This window comes from Chiloscyllium plagiosum, chromosome 23, assembly GCF_004010195.1.
Source record: "Chiloscyllium plagiosum isolate BGI_BamShark_2017 chromosome 23, ASM401019v2, whole genome shotgun sequence".
NCBI classification, from domain to species: Eukaryota; Metazoa; Chordata; class Chondrichthyes; order Orectolobiformes; family Hemiscylliidae; genus Chiloscyllium; species Chiloscyllium plagiosum.
Genome location: NC_057732.1, coordinates 35,466,767 through 35,480,587, shown reverse-complemented (window position 1 = coordinate 35,480,587; position 13,821 = coordinate 35,466,767). Strand labels below are relative to the sequence as shown.

At 41.1% G+C, this 13,821-nt stretch overlaps 1 protein-coding gene across 2 annotated transcripts in view; it reads right to left on the bottom strand.

The window, feature by feature from the left end:
• Positions 1-13,821, bottom strand: part of LOC122561779 (golgin subfamily B member 1-like) — a 71,660-nt gene that overhangs the window by 32,661 nt on the left and 25,178 nt on the right. For both annotated transcript variants that reach the window (XM_043713925.1, XM_043713926.1), the window contains 4 exons: positions 13,315-13,424; positions 8,171-8,285; positions 4,247-4,329; positions 1,700-1,784 (listed from right to left, as the gene is read on the bottom strand). In XM_043713925.1, coding sequence (XP_043569860.1) covers positions 1,700-1,784; positions 4,247-4,329; positions 8,171-8,285; positions 13,315-13,424 — 393 coding nt within the window. The remainder of the gene's footprint in view (positions 1-1,699; positions 1,785-4,246; positions 4,330-8,170; positions 8,286-13,314; positions 13,425-13,821) is intronic.

The following is a 13,821-nucleotide window of genomic DNA, read 5'->3' as shown; positions in this document are numbered from 1 at the left end:
CAACATCGAGGGCCAAAGGGCCTGTACTGCGCTGTATTTTGCTATGTTCTATGGTCTGTCACAACTTATAAACTTCCTTAACTCTTTCAGATGCAAACAGGTGTGCTGAGCATTATCTCTTTCATTATTTTCCCTTGCTTTTCAAGTACAATCGCATTTAGTGAGTTTTTAGTATTCATCCATGAGAATTGTCAGCACTGACACCTGGAATACCACTACACAACTCAGTAAAAACAACAGCATGACCCAGTACAGCTTGGGTTCGAAGGCAGAGTTATGTTCCCAACATATTCCATCAATATCACCAGAGCAGATGCCGAACAAAGTTCTTGTTAATCTAACTCAACAATGAGCCTCACTCAAGATCCTCAGAAGGAATAAACGGCATCAACAAGTCTGCTTCCCATTTCCCAGTGTACTTCTTTGTTGACTCGCTGAAAGAAAATTTGTAATAAGTTAATAGAGTTCTGTACTAGGGTTCAAATTATTGAGGGGCTAATTGAGTCTGCCACAAATTTAGTTCAGACAGTAAGTCTTACAACTGTCATTCTAGACTAATGCAGAATCAGGTCCATGGCCCAGGGAACTACCTACACATCTCCCCTTAGAAAGAAAGGATTTTCAATTCCCCTCACTGGATCTCACGTCATCAAGTAGAAGTGAAAGGACAGCTAATAGTAGTACTCTGATATGTCAGAAATTCTACAAACTCAAAATTCTAAAACCTTTTTGAGATTTTCCTCATATTAGATTATACAGTATCCCAAATGATCAAGTTCAGGCCTTCCTGGACTGTATAACTAAGCAACATAAAGAATTACACATCTTGACATGTTTTCACACCATTATCTGGAGCCACTAGAGAATACAAGATGGTTCTGCTCAGAGAGGGGCAGTTTGATAGGGGTGTTCAAAATCATCAGGCCTCCTGATGGTATAATGAGGAGAAACCGTTCCCATTGGCAGAAGGACCTGAGGACATAGATTTACCATAATTGTAACAATCCAAATGGATTAGGAGAACTTTTTTCATACAAAGAGTTATGATATATCATGTATCATTTGAAAGAGTGGTGAAAACAGATTCAGTTGCAATTTTCAGAAGGGAATTCGATAAGTACTTGAAAAGGAAATATGCCTAGGGCAATGAGGCAACAGCAAAATAGTGGAGCTGATTAGGTAACCTTTCACAGGGCCAGCACAGACACGGTGGGCTGAATCATTCTGTGCTGTATCACTTCTTATTTCTGGTAGTGACTGGAGGAAGCCCAGAATTAGATTATTTTAAACAATGACTCTTTCCCAGACCCTGTAAAATAGAATCTCTATTCTCGGTGACCAGCTGAGATCATCATTAATGAAATAAAGTAATACCCAATTCTACAGCAATGCTAGAGGATCTCCCATCATATCGCTTACCAGTAATGTGGGGGGATCTGTATCATGGTTATGGGGTTTAGCTGCTCCCTTAACAGAATTGGTTCAAGATGTTGAATACTCTGCTTCTGTTGCACTGTTTCCCGGTCCAAGGGCAAGCAAAGGGCAGTCAGGACAAGTATACGTTTCAGGCTCCAGATTAATTGCTGGGTAATCATCTGTACAAAGTTCTACTGTCACAAAGCCCAACCATAGCTACCATCTTCTTCAAGTTCCCCCCCCCCAGCTAATAACTCCTCCAACTTTGTTCAATTATCATTACCTGTGATGCCAAATGAACTGTCTCCAGACTGGGTTGGTTGTTCCAGTACCATGGTGTCCAATATATTGCTGCCAGTGTCCCCACACTAAATAGAGAAGCAAAATTGATGGAAGTGCTTTGTTCAAGATACACCAGTGAAGTAAAACTAAACTCCAAGGAGTTATAAAAATTCCGAGACCCTAGCTTCACTTGTACTCTTCACAGTTTGGCTAAAATCTTCTGGGAAGTGCAACCACTGTCAAATTGCCACTCTGCTCTTACTTTTTCACCCAGGATCACATTCCACATCGGCACTTCCAATTTAGGCACCTTCAGAAATGCAGAGCAGATCTGAAATCCACCTATTCCATCATAGTACAGCCAGTTCTGATGTAATGCATTAGTTCCATTCTCGTGCAATCTCGTGTTGTGAGGAAATCGTGCAATAGCCATTTAAACTCATTGGGCCTGAATCGCATTATAGCCAATACAGGTAAGGAAAGTTCATGCTAGACAAATAACGGTCTGAATTCTTCAGTCTCGTTAAAGCCAATTCTCATTGAAGAGACACGCATTATAGCAGAACCGACTGAACAGGGTAGTTGGGGCAAGTCAAACCACATCTCTTTTTTTGTGGCAGTAAAATCTGCGTTTAAATGTCTCAAGACCGTGCATTTACAATAATTCATTATTGTATATATTGGCATTTCTTTCTGCAGTGGGAACACCCACCCCAGCAAAAGTTACCGCTCTGATCTTGCAACTCCCAACAGCAAATACACCTTCCCCCCAAATGCTGATCAGGAACTGAATCGAGAATCTGTTCCTCTATATAGCTCAGAACTACAATGTGCGTATGCTCACGAATAGAGCCCTTGGTCAAGTTTAGTGGTGCTGTCAGTGTCTGTGATGTGACCGCCTATCACTACTTCATTACATGTACGGGTTATAAAATTATTCTAACTTATGATGCCATAAAACAACCTCCAATAACCCTGTGTCAATGAGCTGAGACAGACTCACCCAGCTGTAATACTGGGCCAAGCTGGATATTTTAAGCCATCTCCGACTGAAAGCCTATTAACTGCGATATAGATTTGAAGTGGCTCAGCTGTTATACAGTATCTTTATCCTTTACTACTATTAGAAACAAGAACTTCCGTGCTATACCATTCCTTTTTATTCAATGATTAATTACCTAATAGTGACTTCTCCAAAATATATTACATTGTATGAAGTCTTGGGGTACCCCAAGAAGGTGACAAGGCTCAAGTGAAATGAATCTGCTTCCTTGCTGAAACAAACAAATCCGTGCCCAAGAACTGGTGCTGTCATCTGTTGTGACAACTCCACCATTCTCTTCTACTGGCTTAGATCTCGCCTACCCCAATAGGGTGAAGATGATTAAACTTGGAGGGGAAAAAAACATAAGAAAAGCCAAGCATCCAAAAATGTTGGCCATCAAAGTTCATCTGTTACATATTGTAAATTTCCCAATGAGATCTATCCATCTGGTACATTTTTTGTCTTACAAAATTGCATTTGCAAGTTGGAAGGAACAGAGTGTCAAAACCTTGGTCAGGACTGGTGCTATTGAACTGTGATTTGGTGTTCTCTTCTCCCATTCTTAACGTGCATCTGTTCACAAAGTGAGGAGTTTATATGTTTAAATGGTAGAGTTACAAATTAGCAGTTTATATTTCCTAATTGCCACGGCTTCAAAACAATCTATCCATAACAGACGGCTATTTTCTTGTTCAGCACAAAAACCTGGTGAGTGTTTTATTTTAATTTGCGTTTGCCAGTCAAGTAATTTGGGACTTCCGTCACTTTGACTAAATATTTTCACATTTGTCAAACTTTGGGAACAGAGGAGTTGATTACCAGAGCACCGTCCCAGTAGTTGTGATTTGGAGATGCCGGAGTTGGACTGGGTGTACAAAGTTAAAAATCACACAATACCAGGTTACAGTCCAACAGGTTTAATTGGAAGCACTAGCTTTCGGAGCACTGCTCCTTCATCAGGTGACAACCACCTGATGCTAGTTCTTCCAATTAAACCTGTTGGACTATAACCTGGTGTCGTGTGATTTTTAACTGTCCCAGTAGGTTGAGACAATATCAACCTCAGGCCCCATTCCAGAAATTTAAGTTTATAATCTAAACTGACATTTCAGTGCTGTATTATGGAGTAACATACTGTTCAAGAAAGTATCAAAGTTGAGGCCCCGTCAGGTGGTTACAAAAGATAATATGGCACCATTCAAACAAAGCAGGGAGATTCTCACTGGTTACCTTTGTTGCTAGTTACATTCAGACTAACACTGGCTAAACATAAACTATCTAGTCATTTGTACTACTTCTAAACAAAGTAAGCAATTTGGTTACAGGATTACTAACCCATCTGAAAGAACCTTGAGGCACCTGTGCCGATTCCTGGTGGTGTATACAGTTCCCACGACAGGGCCGTCAGCTTGCCTAGAGCAGAGTCTAGCCCAGATGATGCTCCCAGACAATCCAATAGACAAGCAAGCCTCCTAAAATAAACAGTTAGTCAGATGTCCATACCTGAGTGTATCCTGGAGCATCGTGAGCCAATGCCTCAGTTCCCTCCTGTTGTTCCAGTTCTTTAATCCTAGCTCGCAGATGTTCTGTTGAAACATAAATGAGAAGCACTTCAGTTTTGATTGCTGCTCTTGGTGATATTATTCAGTTTCATATCTTACCATCACACTAAGAACACAACAGTATTTCAGTAAGTCCTGTCTCTGAGTAGATTTATAGTCTTGCACAGTCAAAACGATAAACCTGCTGCTCCTATAGCTAAACAGAGACCAGACCCCACATTCCCCAGACCCCACAGTATTATACACTTCAACAGGGACAGGACTGGAGAATTACAAATCAGAACTGTTACAACACAGAAGACCATTCGGTCCAACACACTTGTGCTCGTGATCTACAAGAACCTACCCTTTCCTGTAACCCTGCAAATATTTTCATTTCAAGTATTTATTCAATTTCCTTTCAAAAGTGACAGTTCAATCACCCTTTTAGATTGTGAATTTCAGATCGTGACCAGTCACTGCAAGAAAATGTTTCCCCATCATGCTGCTTTGGATTTAATCGCCAATACTCCTAATCTTGCAACCTCTCGTTCCTGAACATTTCACCAGTGGGAACAGCTGTTCTCTACATAGGCCCCACATGATTTTGATTAACTCTATCAAATCTCCCATCAACTTTCTCCAAAGAGAAAAACATATCCAAATAACTGACTTTTTTTTCATTAGTGGCACCGTTATCACCTTTTGTTCTGAAGCCTGTATAGCCATTGTAAACGTCATCGCCTTGAATTGGTTACAACATGGTCGATGAGGTTAATCCAATGTTTCAACCTGCATCAGCATTACCTTCTTACTTTTAACTTTAGGTCCCTGATCCTAGCTCGGAGCCAGAAGGCCTAGCTTCAAGCCCACCTGTTCTTGAGGCATGTCATAACGTTTCTGAACAACTTGGTTAGAAAATATTTAGAAAGCCCAGGATCTACACGTCTTTTCCCCCAGTTTTTCAACCTGCCCTACCACCTTCAATGATTTGGACAAATATACTCTCCAGGTTCTCTGCTCCTGCACCACCTTTTGGAAATTGTGCCCTTTTTAAAAAAATATTTCCTCTCCTCATTCCTTCCTATTGAAATCTTGTACTTCTCGAGCTTAAAGGCCATCTGTCAAACGTCTGCCCGTTTCACGGGCTTTTTTATTCAAAGGCTACGCTTCTCAGTTCACAATATTTCCAAGTTTTGGCACGTCTACAAAATTTGAAAATGCATGCTCAAGCCGAGGTCATTAATATATATCAAAAGAAGCAGAGGTCCTAGTTATGACCCTGGAGTATGCTGCTGCATACCTTCCTCCAGTACCAAAAACAACCATTCACAGTTACTCTGTATTTCCTGTCTGTCAGTCAAGTTTATATTCATGCCGTTGCTGTCTCTCCCAATCTGCCGGCTTCTACCATGTTAGCAAGCCTACTAAGTGGCACTTTCTGATGTCCACGTACACACATTAACCAGATTATTCTCAGCAACACTTTCTGATACTTCATCAAAAGACTCAATCATGACCATAGCTCTCTGAAAGTGGCAACACAAAAGGTTAAGACGGTGAAAGAGGCATGCAACATACTTGCCTTCATCGGTCAGAGCAGTGAATATAAAAGTTGGCAAGTCATGTTTCGTCAGGCCACATTTGGATTACTGTACACAATTTTAGTCACCGCACTATAGGAAGGATGTGGAGGTTTTGGAGAGGGTGCCAAAGAGATTTACCAGGGTGTCGCCTGGATTGGAATGTGTTAGCTATGAGGAGAGGTTGGACAAACTTGGGTGGTTTTCACGAGAGTGAAGGCTGAGTGTCAACTTGATATAAGTATATAAAGTTATGAGAGGCATGAACAAGGTAGACAGTCAGAGTCTTAGAATCAAAGCATCCCTACGGTGTGGAAACAGACTCTCCGGCCCAACAAGTCCACAATGACCCTCTGAGTGGTAACCTATCCAGACCCATTCCCCCTACCCTATATTTACCCCTGACTAATGCACCTACCCTAATTGCCCTTAACACTATGGGTAATTTAGTACAGCCAATTCACCTAACCTCCACATCTTTGACTGTGGGAGGATACTGGAGCACCTGGAGGAAACCCACACAGACATGGAGAGAATGTGCAAACTCCACACAGACAGTCACACAAGACTAGAATCAAACTCAGGTCCTTGGCGCTGAGGCAGAAGTGCTAACCACTGAGCCACCGTGCCACCTGATGAGGCAGTCTTTGTTAGCTCCTGTAAGATGTGGACAAGGCGTGGCAATTGTAGTACTGACACATCAATCCGCACAGAGGAACCTCGATTATCCGGACGACACAGGCAGGGAGTACTTTGTTCAGATAATCAAATGTTTGGATAACACAGTTTGCCAAGCATCGGACCTTGCAATCTTGCTCAGATAATTCGAATTTCAAACAATCAACGTTCGGATAATCAAGGTTCCTCTGTACATCAATGCTCCTAAGGGTCTGGTCATTGACAGGATACTTTCCTCTTGCATTTAACCTCCTATAGGGCATCAACTCACACCTGAGGGATTAAACTCCACATGCCATTTCTCTGGCCGGCTTTCTAGCTAATCTATATCCTGCTGCATCCTTTGATATCCTTCCTCACTATCCACAACTCCACCAACTTTCGTGTCATCAGCAAACGTTCTAATCAGACCACTGACATCTACGTCCAATTTATTTACATATGTGACAAACAAGAGGTCCCAGCACTGATCCTTGCAGAACACCATTTATCATAGACCACCAGTCAGAAACACCCCTCCACAACTACTTTCTCTCTTCAATGCCCAAGCCAATTTTGCACCTAACTTGATAACTTACCATGGTTTCCATGCAATTTGATCTTCTGGACCATCCAACCATGGGAGACCTTGTTAAATGTTTAAGTACATGCAGATAACATCCACTGCCTTAGCCTCAATCACCTTCACCACTTCCTCAAAACACTCAATCAAGTTTGTGAGACAAGACCTCCCTTGCATGAAGCCATGCTGACAAACCCAAATAAGGTCATTCTTCTCTAAATGCAAGTGAATCCTGTCATAAGAATCTTCTCCAATAATTTCCTGACCACTGATGCAAGGTTCACTGCCCTATAATTTCCTGGATTATCCATGCTGCCCTTCTTGAGCAAAGGAACAGCAAGGGCTATTGCCTAGTCTTCTGGGAGCTTGCCTGTGGCTAAAGAGGATACAAAGATCCCTGTCAGGGCCCCACCAATCTCCTCACTTGCTTCTGTCAGTATCTGGAGATAGACCCCATCAAGTCTTGGGGAGTGCTGCAACCCACATGGCTACTGGCCAAAAACTGGAAAATTATGAGGCTGATTATCTACCTGTGCCCTGACAGGCAAGATTAGCTGAATGGTCTTCTTCAATATAATGGGGGTATGTCTGGGTGGGATGCTCTTCGGAAGATCGGTGCAGACTCGATGGGCCAAATGGCCTCTATGTGCACTGTAGGGATTCTATGATAAGTTGTTTAAACATGATCTGCCTTTAACAAAGTTATGCTGGCTTTCTTTCAATTTACCTTCATTTGTCTCAAGTGACCGATGATTCTTGAGTGGAATTATCATTTTCAAAATGTTCCTATAACTAAGATTTAACTGACCAGCCCATAGCTGCTACACTCTATTTTGAATGAAGGACTGAAACTTGTAATTTTTGCAGTCTTTTCACACCACTCTTGCACCAAAGAACACTTGGGAGATTATAGCCAGCTTTAGTGACAGGAGCAACAAATCACAACCCAGTCTTGTCATTCCAAACTATATCCCCTGACAAACATCAGCAAAATACAGATTAAAAGGTCATCCATCTGTTTAAAGAATGAAATAACGTCCCTTTTCAAAGCAAAGCTATTTACCGTTTTCAGTCCTGACCTCCTCATAATCCATTGTCTTCCACATCAGACTTCCCTTCTCTTCTTCTAGTTCTGCCAATCTGTTCTGTGATGCCAACTCCTGTTCCTCAGCAGCAGTCTGGTTATGGGTGACGTGGTTTAAGAAGAATAAAAAACACAAATCATTGAATGTGACAACACCTCTCAAAGGTAATAACCTCTAGAATATGATTTAATTTGGGGGAATTACATTTTTGCTCAGAGTCAATTCACAAATATTAGTTCTGTTGTACGTAAACCTGGACCAGCTACAAGCAATGTCAAAAACCTGCAGCATAGCACAACCTACTGGTCAGAACCTGAAGCTGCACTGTTACAAGCAAATGGCTACATATAGGATTCCTGTTCTGTAAGTTTCACTGACAACTCAATTCTTAAATATTGATGCAAGTCTGATCAGAAACTGCAACAACAAGAAACTCACCATTATGTTAAATTTTAATTAATATATTAACCGCTATCTTGAGGCAGACCATACTAAAGTCATGATCAAGTGAAGTTTTCAGGAGATGTGGGTCAGAGGACAGAGAATCGTTCGACAAGGGAATTCAAAGGTAGTCCACAGTGTGGTGCTGGAAAAGCATAGCAGGTCAGGCAGCAATCGAGGAGCAGGAGAATCGACGTTTCGGGCAAAAGGCCTTCATCAGGAATGAGGCTTCGTTCCTGATGAATGGCTTTTGCCCGAAACGTCGATTCTCCTGCTCCTCGGATGCTGCCTGACCTGCTGTGCTTTTCCAACACCACACTCTCGACTCTGATCTCCAGCATCTACAGTGCTCACTTTCTCCCAGTTGATTCAAAGGTAGGGCAATCCACAGTTCTATAAAATATTTCTGTGTTCTGTTATTATTAATGATTAAGTAGCAATATCAAAACAAAACAGGGATGGTTGGAGTTTTACTTGGAACGATGAAACTGAGGTGCTGCAACACTACCTCTCAGTGAAGAGCACACCAGTTTTACAGGAGCAAGTGTGGATGTTTGGACTTATAATGGGGAAAAAATGGCAAGAGGTGTGGGCAGCTATAAGATTTTTTGCATCAAATGTAAGGAGAATGGCAACCAGTTTTGTAGCAACTTCTGTAACACACACAAAGTCAGATTTTCTTTATTAGTAAAGCTGGAAAGACCCACATCATAATGTACTGTCAAAAAAAGCCTGCGTACTGTAAGGGCATGGTTTAATTGTTTTCTCAGACTGCTTCAATGCAAGTTGGAAAAACCCATCTGGTTTAGTAATGTTCTTTAGGGAAGGAAACTGCTGTCCTTACCTGTCTGGCCTACACGACTCCAGACCCACAGACGTGTGGTTGACACTTAACTGTTCTCTGGGCAATTGATGATGGATAATAAATATTGGCTTGGCCAGTGACACCCACAAAAAAATGCTGACTAATCTGGGACATCTACCTTAAAAAGATTCTTCACCAGACGTAAGTGGATTAAGTGGAAAAGTGAACTGAGAATGGTGAGTTAGACAAAGCAGAGCACTCTGACAAACATCTGTACTGGAGAAAAGCACAGGAAGGTTGCAAACATTGATGTGGCGCAGGCAAAAGGTCTTAATAAGGTAAATGGCTTGTCAGTGCTACAAATAGTGGACACAAACCTACAGGAGGATGCAAACAGTTGGACTTAAAAACTTCACACAAGGGTAGGAATACATGGGAGAATAAAGTGGGACAGTTAAGAGACAAAAAGATAATTCTGGTGAAAAATAACTTTATAAGATCTGAGAGAAGATGATGAAACATAAATTTTGTTCAACTTTGGCTTTGGTCAGGTAGAGTCTAATTAACTGTCTCCACTTACACAGTGAAAAATCACACAACACTAGGTAACAATCAAACATAAGGAGCAGCGCTCCGAAAGCTAGTGCTTCCAAATAAGCCTGCTGGACTATAACCTGGTGTTGTGCGACTTTTAATTTGTAAACCACAGTCTAACACTGGCACCTGTAAATCATGACTTCCATTTATATTGTATAAGACTGAAAGGTTTTTATTATCCTGTTGGAGGAACTGGAAAAGAATACACTTTTAATTGTAATGGGACTAAGCGTGTAGACCAAGGGTTTGAGGCAGCCAAATGCAGCATGGGATCATCATCAAAAGAGCTTCTTATAAAAGAATGCAGAGGCCTGTACAATGAGTGGAAGTGGGGGAAGGGCACTTTAATGGAGTAATTGGGATGGCAGATCAGAAACAAGGTGAGACACTGAAGCAATTTACAGCAACAAGAATACATGCACGAGATAGGGACCAGACTTAATCATAAAGCTCAAAACAAAGCAAACCCTGACAAAATAATTTAAAGGCCAAAATCATGGAAACTTATACCATAACGGAGGATGTTCATTAATTATCCTAATATTCTGTTCTTCCCCCATAGTCCCATAACATCCACTGCTCAAACAGTACTAGAGTGTTATACCCGACAGACTCTTTACTCTTATTTACATTCTCATTTGTATATTTAGAAATAAACCCCCAATAAAAAGCTACACCTGACTGGTCAGGAATGACGGTTAACTGATTTTGGAAATACTGCAGAAATGTTGCCCTCCCCCAATATCATACACTCTTTATATAGGAAATCACCTCAGCTGATGCATTTAGGACAATAGTGACAAGGTTAGGAGAGGTGACAAACAATCATTAGGTTTCAGAATACTTTCAAGAAACGTATGGAATGAAGAGAGCAGGTGAAGACTTTTAAGGAGTCCCAGCGATTGGGTAAAGATATCCAAAACCTCTGCTTTAAACTATAGAGAGTGTGAATAACACTTTACGTATTTATATAATACCTTCAACATTATAAAACATCTCAAGGCATTTTTCAGGAGCAATACGAGCCACATATGATGCTTTTAGGGAGAAAGCCTAAGGTTTGGTCAGAGTGTTTTTAAGAAAGTTAAATGAAAAGAGAGGTAGAAAACCAACGGGCTTCACAATTAGGGCTTTGGAAACTGAAGACAAAGTTGTCAATGATACAACAATTAAATTCAGGGGTACTGTAGGGGCCAGAATTAGAGGAGTGTAGATGTCTCAAGGTTGTTGGGCCAGAGGAGATAATAGTGATAGAGAGGCACAAAGCCATGAAAGGATTGTAAAACAAGGATTGGAAACTTGAAATTTAGGAGTTTAAGACAAGATGATACACAGGAAGCCGAAGAAAAGTAAAGCAAGTGCGAGGGTGAAGACAGAGACCAGGAGCAGCTGCGCTGTTGGATGTGATGATTTATAAACATGAATAATGAAACCGAATTTGCTGCAGTTGGTAATGTGTGCCAACGGAAGTGGACAGGTACAGGGCGATGGGTAATAAGACCAAAGAGTTTGTTTGGAGCCAGGAAGCTGCTAGTGAGGCCAAAAGGAAGGATTTGGAGTAGTCTAAAACAAATCATAATATTAAACTGCCAAAAATCTTAAATAAAAACATTAAATGGAAATACTCAGTAGTCTGGTAGCTCTCTAAGAGCAGGGAAACAAATTTAATATTTGAATTCAATTACTTCTTGTCACAACGGTTTCTCGTCAAATCTAACCTTAAGGGAACAAGGCAGATTAGATAAACTATACAAAAAGTTACTAAAAGGTGAAGATTTGTATTTTTAAAGCACTTTTCACAACTATCATATTTCTCAAAGTACTTTACAGTCACAGATATAATGCAGAAAACACAGAAAATATATTATGCAAAGCAAGATCTCACAAACAGCAGCAATCTGATAACAACCAGATAACCTGTTTGTGTGATGTTGACTGAGGGCTAAATATTTTGAGAATGCTGGGGATAATTCAACTTTTTCGAATCAGAGCCATGAAATCTTTCACATCCGCCAAAGCAGGCAGATGGCACCTCAGCTTAAAGTCTGATCTGAAAGACAGCACACACAACAGTGCAGCACTCCTTCAGTACAGCACTGCAGTGTCAACCTTGATTTATCTCTTCAAGCCCTGAGGTTAGACTTAAACCTGTAGTCATGTGATTTGGAGGCAAGAATACAACGAACTCAGTCATGCCAAAACTCCTGTAATAAAATACAGAGGAAGCTCAATTATCTGGCATTGATTATCCGACAAGATTGCAAGGTCCCGATGCTTGGTTGAACTATGTTATCCAGCATTCGATTATCCAGAATTCGATTAACCGAACAAAATACTCCCCGCCTGTGTCCTTCGGATAACCGAGGTTCCTCTGGATCTGATTTAACATTGGTCTGAGGGTGTCACTGGATTACTGTACTGTTAGCTACCACTAATTACCTCGTATTTTGCATTAACTGAGAACAAAATATCAATAACCATTGAAATCTAACTGCGTAAGCAGTACTGACATGTAACTGAGATATTAAAAGTGGCACAGAGACAGTTTACAAAGCTGCTTAAAGCTTAATCTTAATCCTGAAATAGCTGCTTAGCTACAGGTTTGAAGCTGTAACAGAGATCTCAGTACTGTTTTCTTAAAATCTTTATTACCATATTTAGCACACGAGGAAATGGCAAGTGAGCTCAGACATTCCATTGTGAGGCACAGAAAGAGAGCAAATCAGTGAGGACATTGATATCCTTGAACTGTCGTGACAGCAACATGCTCACTTTCATTAAAGTTGCACAAACACACCAGAGTGTGGTATTGGTATACATTTGTGACAATCTTCTGTCAGAAGTACTGAGTGGATGATCCATCAAATCCTTCTCCAGAGGTCCCCAGCATCACAGATGCCAATTGTCAGCAAATTTAATTCACTCCACGTGATATCAAGAAATAGCATTGAATTGTTGGTGCTGATTCTATGGGACCTGGCACACCAATGCTTGGTGTGGTCATTGTCCACACTGTTTTCCTACAGCACAAATACGATAGAGGAGGGAGAAATAGATATAGTGTAGATTATCCAGAGACCGCCCTGGTCTTGCTGTGCCACACACACAGCTTCAACAAAATTACAAGCAGTGACAAAACCTCCGTTACGCCAATCTCGAACTTCCTACTTGCCAATGTTTGAGGACAATATTGTAGACTTCACAAATCAGCAAACGTGTTTTGTTTTAATTCAATGTATTTTGTCTTATTCATCCCACTATCAAAAACGGTTCGCTAACCTGTAGTAATTGGATTTTCTCCTCAAGCTCCTGGACTCGGACAGATGTCTCCCTTTGTGACGTTAGTTCAGATTCCGATTGCTCACTGACTTCAACCTTCTTCAGTCCATCTATAGGAGTAAAGAAATAGTTCTTCCTGAATTTTAAACTTCATGTCTTGTCTTGAAGACCCCGTGACCAAAATATAAACATAGAACTGAGGAGCTGGGGTAGGCCATTCAGTCATAGACTCATAGACTCATAGAGATGTACAGCATGGAAACAGACCCTTCGGTCCAACCCGTCCATATCGACCAGATATCCCAACCCAATCTAGTCCTGCCTGCTAGCACCCGGCCCATATCCCTCCAAACCCTTCCTATTCATATACCCATCCAAATGCATTTTAAATGTTGCAATTATACCAGCCTCCAGCTCATTCCATACATGTACCACCCTCTACGTGAAAAAGTTGCCCCTTAGGTCTCTTTTATATCTTTCCCCTCTCACCCTAAACCTATGCCCTCT